We start from the raw sequence: 19,803 nt of genomic DNA on the forward strand, positions 1-19,803 counted from the left end.
CACCAAAGTTTATCCATACTTTGTACCGCAAATATTTTTTAAAACAATTTTAATAAGAAATCTTCTCGGTAAAGTATGTAGCATTTCCGTGCTGAGAGACGTACTTATACAAAGTTTCAATGCATTTGAACCAGTGATGTTTGGAAAAATGTTCCTTATCTGGCAAAAAACATAGTTTTGAGAAAAGAGTATTTCAATGGAAAACATTAGCACATATAATGTCTATCAAAGGCTTTATATTGAAATATTTCAAAAATACTTCCAGTGCTGGTAGAAGAAAAACTCGAACTCATTTAGACGCAGAAAATTTTATATTATTTTAAAAATTGAAAAATGTTTTTTTTGGAAAATTTTTTGGAAAGTGCATCAGCTCCCTTTAAATATGAACACTCTCCTTCGTTTGAATGGAGCTAGAGCTAAAAAGTGTGCTCATATCGAAATGTGGTAGTTCTATGCAACGCGAAATCGTAATAAACTTTAAATTATGCACAGTCTGCGTCTCATTTTGTGTGCCATGCTCAGTTTTTCGATGCAGCGCCATCTGTGAGTAAAAATTTAGCATTTTTTTAATTATTATTTACGTTAAAAAAGAACTCGACACTTTAGTTAGTATTTTGGTTCCGCACTTTTTATGTCAATTCGATTATTTGCTATTAATTTTTAAAATGTGTCCAAGACTTTAGGCGCACCCAATATTTTTGTGTTATGATTTGTTTATTTTTTTGTTTATTTGTTTATTTTGTCATAATATCCTCCAACCCTTGTTTGTTTATTTATTTTTTGTTTATTTTCTTCCTTTTTATGTTTATTTAGTACGGGTGTCCACGTTACCACTGAAGCCTCCATCATTAGGTAATTCAAAACCGATAATTAAACACGTTTATAGCTACTTTTTCGCGCTTTACGTGATTTATATTATTGTAATATTGATTATATGTTTCTTTTTCTCTTCTATTTTCCTACATCTGGTAGATAATTAATGTTTAACAAATAGTTTTTCGATCCCTTTTGGGGAGGTAGATGCTTGGGAATTCATTGTGTTAATTTCGTTTGATTACACAGAACGGCTTCATTCGAAAACAACATATTCCTGTGAAGGCAATGAGCTTAATGTCGGCTGTGACGAAGGCAAAGTGATCCGATTGATTCGAGCCAATTACGGCCGCTTCAGCATCAGTATGTGCAATGATAATGGACATGTGGACTGGAGCGTCAACTGCATGTCGTATAGGTCTTTCTTAATTATGCAGGACAGGTAATTATCATTGACTTCTCTCTTGTGAACTACAAACCAATGTAGAATTTACAAAGCTCGTGTTCTTTTAATAGCCCTTCAAATGCCAAGGGCTCTCATAATGTCTTGAAAAGTGTCTAATGTATTTTTGAGCTGATAGGCAAATACAAAACATGTCTTTTAGGTCACTTAATTGCTTATTTATTTATAGCATGCATGCTGACCATATTTCTTCGAGAAGAAAACGGGGAATCGGGATCTCAAATTCGGGAATTCGCTAAGTTGTCGTTTAATGTGACGCTAAAGGGGAAAAAAAGCTTTAATTAAGTCCTTAAAAGTCTAATAAATCACGGAAAAATTGTCAATGGCTGGAAATGAAGCACTACCACAAATCGCAGTTGATTAAAATTTCACGAGAAAAAAAAAAAAGGTTCAAAAATAAAACATAGTAAATATATGAGAAGAATATTCATGTTTATAGTCATAATTATCATATTATAATTTATAAGTTGGGAAAATAATTTCAATCCTTCATTGAAAAGACAGGCTATTTTCATGGAAAACGTCTGGACGGCCTAAATTATGAGAATGGCCCGGAAAATATGGGTGATGTAGTCACCCTAACAGCATGTCACTCGGTGTAACGTTACTATATAAGCAGGGCTGGACAAATCGAAAAAAAAATCTAGGCATCGGAACAATTTTTCAGCCCTACAAAAATTTTACTCCAGGAAAAAGGTCCAAAATAATGCTTCTTTTGACTTTTTCCATAGGAATAGTGACCTCTCATGTTGGCAGATGTGCTGCTATAAACTCCAAAAGTATTGTGCTGTTCTCAGTCTGAAATTTAGTAATTACACAAAGAAAATTCTAGCTACTACTACCAATTTTTATAGTCCCCATGGTGACCTGGGATTTGTCCAGCCCTGCTACAAAGATATTCAATTTAAGCCGCTTGTTTCATCGAGATCCAAAGAAAGGTATCAATTGAAGCGACTCGATACTGGTCTTGGACTGTCCAAGAGTCTAAAAATTCTTCGCTGTGATCGATCATTGGTTGATTGGAGTGGTCTATTAAAAATTTTTAATTTTATGAGATAATAATGCTTATAATTATCTACGTAATGTTTCTTTCCTGTGAATTTATTAATTGGTTATTATAAAGTTATTTTGTTTTGTTTTTCTGCTATATATTAATGTTATTATCGCCCACAGATGTAGTCAAAAACAGAGCTGTGGAGTCAGGGTTTCCAGTGCCCTCTTCGGAGATCCATGCCCGGGCACCCTGAAATATCTGGAAGTGCAATATCAATGCGTTTTACGTAAGTATCAAGAACGTGAATTCATAAAGATATTTGTTAGAAACAGCAATGAACTTAAATTCAAAGTTAAAAGTTATTGAATGTAATGGCGATATTGTAATATAGCAATTAACTTATCTTCATAGTCAAAACTACAACATTTAACTTTAATTTTTTTTACTTTGCATTTTCAGCTTCGTTTTTCACGAGCACTACAAGGAAATCTACGGTATTAGTCAATTCTTCATCAACGCCTGATGTAGACGTTATTCCAGAAACGACGGTCGAACCGCTCGAGACGTCACCGATCAGTGAGGTGACACCGGTCCCGACATCGTCATCAACCAGTAGTTCCCACATCAATGAAGTTCCAGTTATAACATTCACTCAAAAGTTCCTGCCAAGCACAGTTAGTCTAGTCACATCGACAACAACTACCACCCAGAGGACGAGTGAGTGTATATTTTTGACATTAATCACAATATACCGATGGTTTAGTGTACACATGTGGCAAGTGACATTTCGCTAATTTTTCAGGAGAGCATTTTCAACGTTCAGTGTTGCATAAAAATGCATTCACATAGCACATCAGTGAATGCTGAAATTCAGCTTTCCTGTCTATTTATCACTTACCTCACATTTGTGCATTACAATATCTGAAACTATGGCTTCCAATTCGTACACTTACTCCATTTTTGAAAAAAAAAAATGTCACTTACCAGTAGGTAGGGCCTCCAAAAAATGACTCGGGGATCCATGATGCCACCTCGTTGGACAGTTTGCCTGTTGTGGCGTTGTATTTGTATTTGTATTTGTCATTTGTGCACTAAACCGTCGTTATGTGCCCGTTGAAACGTTCATTTGAGTTTGGAAAGGAATTAATAAACTATACCAGAATCTAATTAAATTCCGATTTTTTTGGTTTTTCTTTTTAACTTATATTATTTTTGTTTTTTATTGCAGCGACTCGACTGCCTTCCCCTACGGTTCCAAGCGTATTCAGTCCGCCGCCGAATCATTGTCCTCCAGTTATAGCCAGTGATATCCATTGGAATTGGACAAAAGCTGGTTCCGAAGCTATTCAAAGGTGTCCTGGTGGTGCAACAGGTTGGTTATTTCCCATTTTCTGTTACAAGTCAATAGTTTTATATTTTCTTATTTTCTGTAACTGATCAAAAAAAAAAAACCGTAATTATAATAATAGATATCACAGCTTCAGCCTAGAATTTGGCATACGCATCAAACTTTATTGATGCTTCTGTGGTTTTGTGATATCTGATAATATGGTAGCTATTTCTAGCTAATGCTACCAAAAGATTGTGGTGGCGTACTGAAAAAAAAAAGCTGTCTAAATGCAAGCCAGCTATTGTTGCTTGACAATAACGACAATGGGATTAGTGGTTAAAGTCCAATCCAATGTGCCAAAGACTCATGGATTCAACGTGCTGATGCATGAAATCCATGGTCAAGACCAAAGATGGCAGCATTATAATGTATTTTTACAATATCAGCACGGTTTTCTCATAATGTTCAAGCAAATTTATACGTTATCTGGCGTTTGCGAAAATACCCTATTTTCTATCCGTAATACGAAGAGTGAAATATTTTAGGTTTACATGCATAACTAGGAAAGACATACAACACATATTGATCGATCTGATATTCATTTTTACATGAAAATATTCATGTAACAATCTATGTTTCAAGTAAGATGTTTTAATTTTTGGAAATAAATCTTAGAATATTCTGATTTTTTGAAACAAAGAGGAAAAATTAATTTGTCATTCCATGACATATTCAATCTACTTCATGCAAATTTTATACCACCGATATGCTCAAGAAGAACCATTTTAAAAGATGAAAATGAAAATTACATACATAGTCGTACTGTGAATTTCGGCTTTCCAACTTGGATATTTCATGAATTGTGATCGCGAATTTCAGTAATATTCTAATTTTTTTAAACAAGCCTGTGTTTTAGTATTGCAACAGAATGCACATCGCTTTAATGAATATATATTTCTATAATTTTTTAATTCAGGTTTGGCAAGGTGGCACTGTGGCATGGATCCTGTCCGGTGGCTAACACCATATCCAGACTTAAGGGAATGTAGATCAGGATGGGTCATTAACCTTAGAAAACAGGTGAGTTTATATATTTTGTATAAGGTTTTATATGCATAAATAAATATATGTATAAAACACTAGTTCATTCGGAAATGCTCCATTTCTGCACATGACGGAATATTTTCGTTAAATTCCAAGTCTTTGTGAAGTCTTTTCATGATTCTTATAACTACAATTACACTTCTGACAGATCGAGTCCGGAGAGTCGATCAATAGCGTGGCAGCTGAATTGGCTCTAATGACATCATTGAAGTCTTTGTATGCAGATGATCTCAAAGATGCGGCTGAAATCATTCAGCAAACTTTGTCCAGAGCAATTAATGGAATGGAGACCTTCCATGATTTGTGGCATCGATACCATGTGCTCAGAGAACTCTTACAAGTAGGTTCTTTTCTATATATGTGTAAAATCACACTCATAACGGTTGAATATAGCAGTGTTTTTCAACCTATGAACCGTGACGAGATGGCATAGGTGGTCCGCAGGCAGACTTGATAAAATTATTCGCCCGTTGTTGATAGTAGTTATAATATCAATTATTAGTCAATTACTAATCAATCAATAGTTTGATTAGAGCAGTTTAATCAATAGTTTGATCAGTAGTTTGATCAATAGTTTGATCACAGTAGTTTAATCAATAGTTTGATCAGTAGTTTGATCAATAATTTGATTAGTCAATCAATAATTGATCAATGTATCAGTTAATATCCATACGGATTCAAATGAAATTAAACTTTTATACTCGGTTTTACCATACATTATCGAGGAGAATGCAGGAAATTGCGATTCTAAATACAGGAAATCACTAAATTTTGCAAAAAATTTCAATTCATTGCTTCAAATGCAATTTTACTAATTACTGCTAAAATTTCTGAAGGTTTGGAAATAAAGGGCTGCAACGAATCACAGTAAACGAAAATATGTTTCACGAAAAAATATTCGAATGATCTGATTACTATATTTTATTGAGAGAACTGGGATATTAAATAATAATCCGTAAAATACGGGACATCACTAATTGTCATCAAAAATATTGTTAGAAGTAGGGACAGTCACAAATCGTAATTAAAATTCTAAAAAAAAAATTGATTACAAAACGTTAAACTTGACGTGTGAAATGAATATTATTCATAATTTTTGCTATAATTATTATAAATATATTTTATATTATGGAAACGCCTTGTGTTCACTACTTTAGTAAATATTAAAAATTCAAATAAATATTGTTAAAAAAACAGGACAAATGTATAAATATATCGGAACAACGAAAATTACAGAAGTATCCCGTAATACGGGACACAAGTAGTCCGTCAAATTGTTTCAGACATTTTACTGGTCCTTGTTTTCAGAAATGTTGAGGAAACACTGAAATAGAGGATCACTATCTAATGTTATGCGAAACTTGAACTAAATAACTCTTTTCGCGTTGTCATTTCCGTTAGTTATATTGTCTACTTTATGAACTTATCCATCATAAGGGTTTATCAACACTGTGATTAATGTATGTTTTTCCTGTTAATGTATGTTTTCTGGATGAATGTTTTCTGGATGAATGTTTATCTGTTTATCGTCTCTATCTAGTCATTGCTGGTGACCATAAGCAATTTGCTGAAGAAAGACCAGAGAGCTTGGAAAGATCTTTCTGCTGCTGACAGAAGAAACGTGGCATCTTCTCTCATTGATGGTCTAGAAGAAAGCGCGATGCTTTTGGCCCAGTCTTCTGGAAAAGAAGATTCGTTCACGTTAGCTGAAGCCAATGTCTGTAAGTAGTGAGGTCATATATATTTTCAGCTATCTAGATATGAAATATTGATTGATTGCTTTCAGTGTGGATTAGTTCAGACTCTGCCACAAAGCCGGGCAGGGGAAGATTTCGGCAAAACTCTGGGCAGGTGCGAATCCAAGACAATATGACGGGATGGGTGAATTGGGTGAGTTAATTTGATCATCTTCAGCTACAATGGAGTAGATTCAAGCATCTTCAGCTGTGAATGAAGCCGACGCAGAAATCTTCAGTTGCGATAAGCCGAGACAGATATTTTCGGCTCTAAATGAAGCCGAGGCAGACATCTTCAGCTGCGAATGAAGCCGAGGGGAGAATATCTTCAGTAGCGTAAAAAGCGGATGCAGGTGGATCCAGGGCGATATGGCGGATAAGCGACTTATTGTAAGAGGTGCACGAATCATCCCGTATTTTACCTGACAGACGAATTTTTCCCTATATTATTCGGATCTTGGGAGGGCAATCGCCACCATCGTCTCCCTCCCCCCTCCCTCTGGATCCGCGCTTGCTTCTGTGGCAAAGTTCTGGCGTTCATTCAGTTATTGATTGGTGTCGTAATTTTAAAATTATTCGTTTAAAATGGCACATGCATACGATCATATATATGTGTATATATATATATATATATATATATACATATGTTAAACCTTTTACTATGTTTTCTTCTTCCATTTACAGTGCTCTCCGTTCAAGTTTTGAGTGCCAGGATACATAATGCAGTTCAGTTTCCAATACCCGATGATTTTCGGGGTGATGTAAGCGGAACGTCTTGGACGAGAATGGAAGACACGCTCACATTACCTGCTCAAGCTTTGCAAGATATTTCGAAGCATGGTGAGAAATCCTTGTGACAAGAGATAAAAATATCTGATTATTCTCCCCTGCTGTAAATTTATTGTTAAAATTCCATTTAGTGTCATTAGAATGTCACGTATTCTATAAAATTCAAATTCGCCGTTTCTCATCACTAATATTCAATCCCTTGGCATTTACGTAACTTTAAATTTTATCCTAACTTTTAAAGTGTATCAATTCACGTGAAAATCTGTTCATTTTATTTCTTCAGGCTTGGCCAAGGTTGTTTTCGTTGTATACAGCAACGTCGGAGATATTTTGAAACCAGAACCGGGATTCAGAGCAGCTCCATATCATAGCTATCATTCAAAAGATGGCAGTCGAAACTCGAGTTGGATCATCAATTCGAAAGTAATATCTGCATCAGTTGGACAATCTGGTGCGATGCGCCTCTCTCAGCCTGTGATAATCACATTCAGACATCTGCAGGTAACATTAATAACGCGCATTTATGGGGTTTTAAATTATTTTCAGTCGATGAATAATGCAATTCGTTAAAAAAATGAAATTCATTATTATTATTTTTGGTTTTTCAGGAGGATAATGTAACTAATCCAGCTTGTGTATTCTGGGATTTTGATGTACGGTGAGTGACATTTGTATTTGTAAAGAATAACTATTATTTTGGCCACTTATACCGAATGATGTAAATAATTTCAGGTACAAGTGGCATTAATCACCTCAGAGAAATAGTTTTGTGTGCATAATCTGATCTTGTGATCTGTTTAGTCACTGTTTCTCTTCTGCTTAAAAAAGCTTGAGACCAAATGAAATCATCAAAAACGGATTCTTGACCTTTGATTTTCCGCACTGATCCTTTGTGCCAATAAGAAGAGGGCATGGGAACTCCTTTTCTGAGAAGATGAAGGCCACGCACCCCTTTACAGAATAATATTCAACACATAATAATGTAAAATCAATTAGTTAATTGTTTTGTCATCCAAACTCACAGACCCCTTCCCCCGGAGGCCCAGGGACCCCTAGTTAAGGATCACTGGTCTGTGACGATAAATACATATATTCCCTTAAAGCAGGCATCTTCAACCTGTCGGTCGCGAGCACCACGGTGCTCGTTGAAGCTCCACAGTGCTCGATACCCGGGTCTGAATTCGTGCTCGCGAGCTCTTGATCAGTGTCCCGATTAAACACTTTGTACAAATTGCATTAAACAATTAAAATCATCCTGATTTCATGCATTCAGTATGTCAAACTTGCCGAAAAGGTGCTCTTTTCTTTTATGATGGGTGCAGGCAGTGCTCTCGACTTAAAAAAGGTTGAAGGCCTTTGCCTTAAACTGTAAAATATTATCAAAATGGTTGATGAAAAATTTTAATTAGAATTTAAATTAAAATTTAGATTAGAATCTCCGTAAAATGACATTTAATGTCACTACAGTTGAATCGATCATTTAGTATATGATTATATTTATTTCAGCATAAAAACAATATTTGTGCCATTAGATGGTTTTTTTTATTGATCGATTTGTTTGATTTCAGTGAATGGTCAAGCGAAGGATGTTGGGTTCAAACTTCAAATTCAACTCATACAACATGTGCTTGTGATCATCTCACAAATTTTGCTGTGATCATGGAAGTTGGTGAAATCAAGGTAAAAACAACATCTGTATATTTTTCCACTTGAGATATGAATCACTAAATATCTTAAAAATATGTTCTAATTAACGTAACTTTTACTATACAAATTTGATTAACCATTTATCTATCACAATATGGAAATATGAAATAATTATCGTGTAAAATTTTTGATATAGGTCATTTTAGTTCTAATTAAAGTGTAATTTTTTTTTCTTCAAATAATTATTTAGCATGCAATGAATTATTTACTGGTACCTTAAAGTACCCTCAACACTATACGCTTACAATAAAAATACCGATTCAAATATGTAAAATAATACAGCTTCTTGAATATTTATTTGTTTTACCAAAAAGGGAAAACCAAAATTTTCTTTTATACAGTTGTTAGGGAACACTTTGTGCCATGCAAGTGTTTTACTGCATGCACTCACATTAAACACTTCTACGGAGACGAAACATCTGACTTGATTTTATTAATTAGCATATTTAATTAATATCTAGTCGTCTCAAAATTGTGCTGTCTGGTAATCGTAAAGTAGTTATACAGCCTTCAAAATACCAACACTGAAATATGTATGTGACGTATGTGTTACATCGATTAAAAAGGAAGTGAAACTTTAATGTACCGTCAGTAGTCACATGGTTAATTTTGTTTTGATTTAGCATATATGAAAAGAAGTTTCTTTTCTTCATCCATATACTCTTCAATTCTCTACGAGGAGAAACATAGTAAAGTTCTGAGTTTCATTTTTAATTTTTCATCCTCTATAAATGGTTCTGTCGATCACGTGATCATGATACAAATATTTCATCTTCAATTTTATTCATATCATGACCCTTGATTTTATCTATCAATTTCAGATGTCACCGGTATCGCAAAATGTCCTGCATGTGATCATTATAGTGGGATGTGGTATCGCAATCGTTTGTATTCTTTTGGCTGTACTTCCGTTGTTTATTCTGCGGTGAGTGTGAAAATATAATCTTTACATTTCTACAAATGAATACCGCATTCTTCTTTGAAAAGTGTCTTGATTATTTGAGTTTTGTAATTAATTTTTTAATGCAGTATCAGTAATCTTGAATTTTATCATTTTTTACAGGGGTTTTTCCGGCGATACACTAACCGTTCACCGAAACCTACTCATTTGCCTGCTCTTGGTTGAAGCGGTGTTACTGGGAGGAGTAGAACTAACGTGGGAACCGATTACGTGTGCTATAGTAGCTGCTCTTCTGGACTATCTTCTACTTGCCACTATATGCTGGGCATTCCTGGAATGCTTTCAGTTGTATGTGGAATTGGCTGACTTGGCACAACCACAAAAATCTAGATGGGGATGGTATTATGGACTAGCTTACACTGTGCCAGGAGTAATTGTCAGTGTTTCTGCGATTGTTGACGTCAGGAGCTATGGGACAGATCGGATATGTTGGCTCAGATCCGACAACTATTTTATATTCAGCTTCATCGGACCTGCTGTTGGAATATACTTTGTAAGTATACCCCCCCCCCCTTTTCCACAGTGGTTGATAGTTGCATTAAAATGTCATAATATAAAACACTAACAAAAACACCCACCGCTGCCCGAGGTTTTCTCCATATACTGGGATCATAAGAGAAGTGACAAACCATGACGAGCAAAAGGGATAAACATGTCTGAAACTTTAAAGTACCCTATCGTTCAAGTCGGGTCCTGTTAGTCTACATGATAGTTTCCAAACTTTTGGATCCATCGCCCTGTTTTCCAGAAAGTCTTTTAACTCATCGCTCCCTAACTCAAGCGTACCCATAGGATCCTATGGATAGTTTCTATCGCTCCATGGACCATTCAATCTCTCAAGGGGTGATATTGCTCACTTTGGGAAACACTGGTCTATATGCAAAAATTGATGAAGGTCAGTCTAAAATTGCAGATAAAATGCACAGACAGAGACAGAAAATCAATTATATATATACAGGGTGATTCAAAAACTCAACGTCCAAACTTTTAGGGGAGGTAGAAAATGCAAAAACAAAACAGAATCACGTGGGAATGTACGTATGGCCTGAAACACCAACCTGATCATCTGAAGGATAAACGAAGATGCAGAAATAATAAGGCAATAATGGATGGAGAAACTTCATTTAACGATACTTTTACACGAAGACGGTACATGTATACGTCAAGTTTCACAAGTGCTCAAAGTTCTTACCATCCACAGTTATGCGCCAAAAAACAAAAAAAAATAGGATTCGGTTCTGCTTTTTTTTTGTTTTCTACCTCCCCTAACAGTTTGTACGTTCAGTTTTGAATCACCCTGTATATTTCATAAATATATATTCTAGTCTAGTTTTCTTGACTACTCATTCCTCCAAATTAGACGTATGGACTGTTTAGCCATCCGTAAATATGTCTCTGTCACTATCTTTCGGTCGTTCACATGCTTTCACACCCTCTGTATATATATACATATAGATATAAGATTTGCGATTCGATTCATCAAGTAATGTCATTTTAGTTTGACTAACCTTTCTTTTTTTTAAACAGGGTGGAATGGTTTTCTTATGTGTAGCCAGTTGTATTCTTTATCATCATTCAAGCCTTTCAACTACCATTAAAGGCAAAGAAGAGGCCAAACTTGATAAGATAAAGTGAGTATCAAACTTGATATTCAGTTTCATGCTCGGTTCATATCACTCATGTTGTTAAATAAGCTATGCAATCACCACTGTAACCAAGGCTATAACCAAGTTACTATACATCACTAATAACATCACTATAACCAAGTTATTTGTTTTATTCACAGATCTTTATATTTCATGTATTTGCAGGTCTAATATAAGGAGAGCAGTTTTGTTAATGTGCATTCTTGGCATAACATGGACTACTGGACTTTTGTACTTGCACCAAGAAACTTTGCCTCTGGCTTATGCCTTCACTGTATTCAATTCTGCACAGGGTGTTTTCATTCTCATATTCTATTGTTTCACCGATGAAAAAGTGAGTGTCGATAAATCTTTGATTTATTTTTCCAGTCATTCATATTAGATTATAATTTACAATGAATTAGTTAAATTGGCCAGAATTCTTTAACAGTTAAAAAAGTTATTCTTTCATCTTAATATTCCTTCATAAATTAGTTTCAGCATTAATTCAAACAAAATTGCTACAACATTCTGAGCTATATTACAGGGCTCCCAGTAACGGCAGAGAAATGAAAAATGGTGAAGGAAAATGTATATAAAATATTTGGCAAAAGTCAGGGAAAAGTTCTGTCCAGGGAAAAAACTGGAACTTGAAAAACAAAAATTTGAAAGTCTGAAAGGTTGAGATTTTGAATTAAGTTATACTTCTCTTTCCTCCAGAGTTTCGTTCAGGGGAATTGGCAAGCTCATTTTGTTGTGATTCCTATATTAGCTAAAAGTTGAAATTTTTATTATTGTTTTTTATTAAAAGTCTCTTATCTGTCGTTTTTTACAGATACAGCCTCAGCTTGAGAGGTTCTCTGAGTACTGGTTACCAGCGCACTTGCAGCGTTCGAAGGGTACTCTGCCGCCTCCTGCAGCTTTGACGCCAGGCTCCCCGGGCCAACATAGTGTGCGTAATAACTGCCCTACCCTCTCTGTATGCACTCATAGTTCCTCAGGTATTTTTTACCCCCTGCACCCTACACAGCATGGTGTGTGTAGCTTTAAAGCATGTGTGTGCGTTTTTTTTTACCCTTGTCTTGTGTCAAGAGTTTGTTTCTACTATTTTTACTAGTCTACCCTTCCCGTTTTGTGTTTTAACTGTTTTGATTTCGTTACTTTCACTAATTTGTTTTTCCCACTTACCCTTGTTCACTTTTAGTTGCTGGTGTTGAATTTTCCTATGAAAAATATTGCATATAATATATTAATTATGTTACAGTAAAACCTGTCTAAAAGACTCATTCTTCGTTCCTTAAAATATAAGCTCTAATATACAAAAGAACATTCTGGGCCAAAAACAATGCAATCCCTCTCAGGAGGTGGCCCCTTCAGAGAAGTTTCACTTCAAGTTAGTGTACATCAGGGCTTGACAAATCGAAAAAATATTTAGGCGAAAGCCAAATTTCTTAAGAGCCAAGCATGGTTTTTGCTCACGAAACATGCGTCCTTAATAATTTTTTTTTCTACTCATCTGGAACTTCGTAACTTCTTTCCATGTCGAAATGTAATGAAATCAGAAAATTTTGTGTTATTTTTAGACTCCAATTTAGCAATTACATATAGAAAATATTAGGTGTCAATACTGATTTTATTATTGATTAATATGCCCACGCCCTGATGCCTGAATTTGCTAATCCATGATTTACATTTAGATATAATTATGTAATATTTTTGAAGAAAAATTCCTAAACTTGCATGTTCAATTATAAATTTAATTTTGTTACTTTTACTAATTTGTATTTTTTCCTTTTGCCTACCTTCATTTTCAGTTTCATACATGAAATAAATTGAGTAAATTTTATTCATATGTGATTCATTACGGATATTTGATAAACATGTTTTATATAACATGTCAGTTCATGTCACATATAAAAATGTTATTATTTTATAATACTTTACATAAACATTTTATTTTTCTGTTCGAAATTTTTGGCAGTTTTTACTTTTATCCATACATTATAATGAACAGCAAATTGAAACTACCAAAAATAGAAGATACTATGTTTGATAATTTTAGTGTTTTAAATGTTTTACAAAATATCATAGGAATTGATGAAATATCGAATTTTTTCCAGTTTTACTTATATATTATTATCTTTAATCAAATATAGGTGGATTGCCAGGAAGTGGAAAGCCCATCCAAACAAGGAAACTGCTCTGTCAACCTCACTTCCACAACACTAGGTACGTTTAACAATTCGCGTTATTGTAATTCAATTTGAGAAAGTAATTACGGCTATTTTCCGTTGCTTTCTGTTATCAATTTCGTACAATTCTGATAATATTTTTCATTTGATTATTCCGCAGGTCCCCTATATACTACATCAACCAACAGCCAGATTGACGAGTGCCAGACAAATCAAGTACCAAAAGTGTGCAAGGAATTGTATGGTCCATTGCAGAAAGGTGTAGAATTATACAACAGAGAAGACGCAGCACAAGAACAACGCGTATCTCCTTGCAAAGTTTGGCTGCCGTATGAGTGGCAACGTCGTCTCGATCGTCAGTACTTGGGAGCCGGGGACCTCTACGGCCCTTTCAGTGAACATATTTATGAAAGTGTCGACGATTACGGATACTCCGGCAACCCGAGAAACGTTGCGGGCGAATACGGATACCGCTCAGACCTCAGCCAACATTCGTCATCTAGCTACGGATATGACCAGCGACCACTGCTCATCCTCCCCAGACATCCTGGGCACGGTGACTATGGCTCGTCGTGGAGACATTCTCCAGACAAGCAGCACAGAAGGAGGCACAGAGGCCACAGGCGTTCGTCCAGTGACAAAGTGTCGGTGGACATTCCAGAACCAGCCCCTCCAGAAAGAGTAGTCATAGAAACGAACCCCGAACAAGCGGACAATGCTGCCGGCGAAGTCGAGTGGAACCTACCCGATCTCCTACGTTGCCCAGCGGACAATACTGTCGTGATGGCAGTACTTGATGGCGAGAAAGTTGTCAGTCGAGTGCAGCCAGAATGCCCCCGTTATAATCTCAGCACTTACTGCTGATGATTCCAGTTCTTGCGAGAGATACATTGTAAATATTATACATACTTTCAAGGTTGAAAAGAAATTATGAAAAAAAAATTATTATTGACTATCAAACTGCTATATTTTGTGCGCAGCTAGTCTCTTGGGGCCCTAGTCTTGTAGCTAGTACGGCTTATGATAATAAGCATCGTCTGATCTTGGGCATCTTTATCTTCTAAGTTCTGTAACATTCTTCTCCTCATCCTATCAACAACACATTACATTGTTGTTGAAGCAGTATAAAATATCTGATTTTTCACTCAATACAGCTAAGATGGATACAGTGTTGATACGTATCCCTTTGTTAATCCAACCACGCATATGTACAATATCGTTTACAAAACTTTCCATGAAAAATGGGTACTTATTTATATTTGATGTGCGTATAAAAACAGAATCTCATGTAGTATAAGTGCTTTTGCATATTTCTTCACTTATTTATTGTATCACCAGTTTTTTTTTTTTAACTCGTATTTATTTAGATCTTAATTTAAACATTTTTGGGTATGCAATTCTCTCGAGCTATGTTATATTAATATTGTCAGCGCTTTTGCTCTCTTACATCTTCATTCATTTTGTGTTCATACATTCATTACAGTCATTATTCTTTTTGATTTTACACGGCTATGACTGCTACTTAAAGTTGGTCATGGAAACTAATGTGATATATATAAAAATTATTTATAAAATCATCAATTGCCAGAATTTGGTATTATGACATTCACTGTTTTCGCAGAATTTAAGCTTCGTGAATGTATTTAAATCAGTAGCACAGACTTAGACAAAATGATTATTTCGAAATAAAATGTGATAGAATCTTACATTATTGAAATTTATATGATTTCCTTGTCATGTTAGTTCAGGGTCAAAAATTCCCTATTAGTCACTAGCATGGCAATTTACCACAGCCAATACGGTTTCCCCCCCCCCCCACCCCAGATAATTTGACCATGTATAACTTAATTTTAATATTGAGTGCCATAAAAAGTTAAATCAATGGCTATCTAAATACAATCTTTTTGTCATAGATTTTGGAATGTGTGCATGGTTTTTATCACATTTACCTTGTAGATTCACTTAATAAAGAAATTAAATCTTTATTCGTTTATTTATTCACTTTTTAAGAGTGATTGCTTTGTCATTTTATGGGTGTTATCAATAAATATACATGAATATTAAAATGAAAGTTCATATAATAGACATGAAATTGATTCAGTATGTTTAAATGTGAAATTTCATGAAATGCTCAATAGATACAAGTTTTTATTGTCACTTTGTATTAGAAATAGCATTTGTCGGTATTGTCTGTCTTGATAATTAGTTTCTGATGCTCACATTATTATTTTGTAACAAGTGCCATCAACTTCAAAATTATTTAATACCATTCCTTCATTCGCAGTAAAATGATACTGTTTTCATTTTCAAATAATGGAGTTGTAAGAAAAATGAGCTTTTATATACAATTATTTCTCTACAACAATTTTTTCAATGAGATGTATCGCGAATTATTGACATTTTATTCAGCACTTATACGTGTCAAAAAACCATATTTCAAAACAGTATTAAGTAATAAATTAAAACAGAAGTTATCGATCACTAATTGTGACTTGATTGTGATTTTTGATTGATTTTTTTTTCCATCTTAGTGTATGTGTAAATATAGAAACTGTGATTTTTTTCCCTCTAAACACTTGCTTTCATTTGTAATTTAAAATATGCTTCATTGTTTAAATGTTAGTGCAGAGTAAGTCACTGTTGAATTTTTTATGTGTGCTGTGTGTGCTAATTTCCTTCGTGGTTTGTAAATTTTCTAACAATGGCGAAGAAGCAATGGAAGAAACGGAGGGTGTTCCTTTGCGTTGTGTACTTTTTTCGATGTTTGTTTGTTGTCGTAGAATAGAAAATGTGTGATAAACTTTTACGTAATGAACTCATAATTATAAAAGAGAAACAAAAAAATAAGGATTCCTGTGTGACAGAATGTGTGTATGTGTGCATTATGTGTATGAAAGTGTATTATAAAGATTTATAAATTTTTTATATAAATGAACTGGAAAGCACTTCAAACTGTGTTTTTGTGTACTTTTTTAAGCTTACCTACTATTAATAATATTATTATTGTATTTATGTATTAGTTGGAAGAAAAAAATTCAGTGCAGAAAATCTTGTATGAAAAGAAATAAATTTCTTGAAAATTATTAAAATTTGTGTTCAATGGAATTTTCTTGCATAGTATATAAGTTTAATAATATTAATACAGCAACCTCTACAAGGAAGAGGCTGACTAGGCTCTAACTTTGGAGTCCGGGAGATCAAACTTATCGACATGAATGCATGAATTATCCACATGATCTTATAAACATCTCAAAAATTGAAAAAAGCATGTATAATTTTTTTGTACCTACAAATACATCTCATTTAGACAAAGCCAGTGATACATATCTTTGAATGCCACATTGCAAACTACAGTAATGAAACCAATTTGCGATATATCTTAAGAAGTACAGGATTCTGAACATACAAATCTGGTTTATACAGATCTCGAATACCCGATTTATATCAATGCATCTTCAGTTTTGTTTACGAAACCTGAGGTCATATTATTGTAACTAAGTGTGAAATATTATTTATATTTCACACTTATTTAAATACTTAATTACACGTAACATTCAAATTTTTTGTTTTGTATGCTTATTATTTCAACTTAAGGGTCAAAAGAGAAACCTGTAACTTTTTTTGTAATATAAATACATAAATATTTAAGTGTTATGCAGTGTGTGTTGTTCCTACCATTTAAAAAATATATCAATGCAATCAGAAATTAATTCGTGTAATACCAGAAATACGAGTTTAATGCAAAGGGACCGTTCAAGTATTACGTAAGCAAATTTTTAGCCATTTTTGACCCCCTTGTCAGCAGCATTATCCAAACCCCCCCACCCCCCTTGCCATCAAAAGTCGGCAAATCGGAAACCCCCCCCCCAATCGATGATGACGTAATACTTGAACGGCCCCAAAGCTATGCACTTTAGGGTTAAATTTGCGGCAGAGTTAATAGCAGAAACTTCACAAAATTTCATTAATGTTTTACATTATAAATTAACAGAAATAAAAAATTCACAGATTTAGAAGACAGATATAGACAAAATCAGAAATTGACATTTATCAAATACAAAATTGTACTAGAAAATAATCTAACATAATACCCACCCCAGGACGTATGGTTCTGATATGTACACAATCGAAGAAAATTTAATAATTTTGCATCTTAGTGATAGTGTATATCCCATGCATTGGCGTACGCAAAGGAGGAGTTTTGGAGTTCTAACCCCCCCCCCCCCTGAGCCAAAATTATAGTGTTACTAGCTATAACACCCGGCTCTGCCCGGGTTTTCTTCAATGAGGCTTTTTTGGATCACGTGATATCTCCCTCACTTTTTCTTGAGGGACATACAAACCGTGTCCAAGTTAACCAATATGGCGACCTGCGCGATTCATGAAATAAACAAATATAGATTTACACAGAAACGTAGAAATGAATAGATATTTTTCTTTTTTTAAGGGGCGCTAGGTATTTCGATCCCCCCCCCCCTGAACTTCAAGTTATCCATCTGTCTGTTCCAGCTTCCAAAAATTCTTAGTTAAAGCTGTGGAATGTTTTCGATGCACTTTTCACGGGCTCATAACTAATTTTAAAATATCCTAACCCACATGAATTTATGCAAATAAATATCAAAAGAGACAATATGGAGACATTAATTTTCATACTTGAGAAGATATAAATGAAATCAATGATATTGCTCGAATATCCAACTCAAAAGTATAGGTTTGGCCAATTACTTCATATTTAATCTCCTGGGCTTCGTATATCTCTGAGCGAACTGAATATTTCAAAAATCGAGAATTCAATACAATTTTTAAAATTATTGATGGGGCAGAACATCCCACTAATTTCCGCATTTCTACAGTAAAATCGACAATTTTAGCACTGATTTCTATGAGGATCACCCTTTTCCTGACTCTCAAAGCGATGCTGATGATGATTATGACGTCTATTCAAAAAGCCTCATTACTGAGAGTATATTGAAAATGTGGCAAACCATTATAAAGGCATAAACTATCATACATATACTAACAGGATTAAAGAAGTGACAAACCGTTGTAAAGGCATATACACGTCTGAAACGTATTGCTAGGGAACCACGGTAACCAAAGTAAACGTTCAGAAAGTGATTGTTGAGGCCCAAAAACCATTGTTGCCGGACAGTTTTTTGCCCATTTGGGGCATTTGCCCTGGGCTGACGAAATTTTAAAGTAGCCTATCGTTCAAGTCGGGTCCCATTTGGTATATATTCAAAATTTGGCGACGATCGATCTAAAATTGTAGATTTGTATAGAGAACATACACACACACAGAAAATCAATTTTGTATATATAGATTTTGCAGGAAAAAACGTAAACCCTTCCCCCCCCCCCCAACCACAAGGAAAAAATCTGAAAACCCCCTCGAGAAAATTCTGCGTACGCCTATGACCCCACGTATAGGCTTTTTCTAACCGAACACAGTTAATGTTCTATCGCCGATCGACAATTCAAGCCATGTACAGGCAAGTGTAGGCAATCAAAACATAAAGTAACCACATCTCCATAATTTTTTCGATGACTTTATGCATGTTCATCTAAAACGAAATATGTTGAAAAAGAAATTACATGCTACCCAACAAATTGCAGTTAACACCTATTCTGCGACTTTCTTAGATTTCGAGAAATTGTAGAAGAGTTAGTGAAGTTTCCACTGGGTGGCACTTTTTAATCAATTTGACTGATTTACGCGTAGCTATATTACTATATAACTGTGTTGTTTGCACGACTCTAACTGCTTTAAATCGGGAGTTATTCAAGTTTATGTCGAATTTCCCATGTTATGTATTTTTCTTAAATATTTATCCTTTTGCTCCCGGGTATCCCAAAATGATTCAAAGAGCTAGAAAATGATTTTAAGAGGCTGCATGTCTTTATATGGGAAAAGTTAGATTTTTCATAATTCGTGAACGAATAAAGATAGAGGGATGGAAGAAATTTCTATGTATAATAAATAAGCCATGTGCTAGACGAGAAGGCAATAAAAGCGCCCCCTGGTGAATATTTATTGAACTTTCTGATGTTGTCTTGAAAATAAACGAAGCATTTCGTACGAAGCAAAT

The 19,803-nt window shown here is 34.7% G+C and overlaps 1 protein-coding gene across 4 annotated transcripts in view; it reads left to right on the forward strand.

Annotated features, from left to right (window-relative positions):
* LOC149078459 (latrophilin Cirl-like) overlaps positions 1-16,649 on the forward strand; it is a 199,881-nt gene extending 183,232 nt beyond the window's left edge. The window contains exons 3-21 of one of the 4 annotated variants that reach the window (XM_089240563.1): positions 814-852; positions 1,063-1,255; positions 2,450-2,556; positions 2,730-2,987; positions 3,499-3,642; positions 4,577-4,680; positions 4,853-5,044; positions 6,245-6,425; positions 7,125-7,280; positions 7,513-7,730; positions 7,838-7,887; positions 8,798-8,909; positions 9,758-9,861; positions 10,000-10,390; positions 11,425-11,528; positions 11,709-11,877; positions 12,358-12,523; positions 13,679-13,751; positions 13,875-16,649. In XM_089240563.1, coding sequence (XP_089096689.1) covers positions 814-852; positions 1,063-1,255; positions 2,450-2,556; positions 2,730-2,987; positions 3,499-3,642; positions 4,577-4,680; positions 4,853-5,044; positions 6,245-6,425; positions 7,125-7,280; positions 7,513-7,730; positions 7,838-7,887; positions 8,798-8,909; positions 9,758-9,861; positions 10,000-10,390; positions 11,425-11,528; positions 11,709-11,877; positions 12,358-12,523; positions 13,679-13,751; positions 13,875-13,911 — 2,798 coding nt within the window. In that variant the 3' untranslated portion in view covers positions 13,912-16,649. The remainder of the gene's footprint in view (positions 1-813; positions 853-1,062; positions 1,256-2,449; positions 2,557-2,729; positions 2,988-3,498; positions 3,643-4,576; positions 4,681-4,852; positions 5,045-6,244; positions 6,426-7,124; positions 7,281-7,512; positions 7,731-7,837; positions 7,888-8,797; positions 8,910-9,757; positions 9,862-9,999; positions 10,391-11,424; positions 11,529-11,708; positions 11,878-12,357; positions 12,524-13,678; positions 13,752-13,874) is intronic. The other 3 variants (XM_089240560.1, XM_089240561.1, XM_089240562.1) reach the window with 3 other exon arrangements.
* Positions 16,650-19,803: the final 3,154 nt, after the last annotated feature.

Source organism: Pholcus phalangioides, unplaced genomic scaffold (assembly GCF_987345545.1).
Source record: "Pholcus phalangioides strain wild (caught in Gottingen) unplaced genomic scaffold, Ppha-v1.0 ptg000013l_1, whole genome shotgun sequence".
Lineage (NCBI taxonomy): Eukaryota > Metazoa > Arthropoda > Arachnida > Araneae > Pholcidae > Pholcus > Pholcus phalangioides.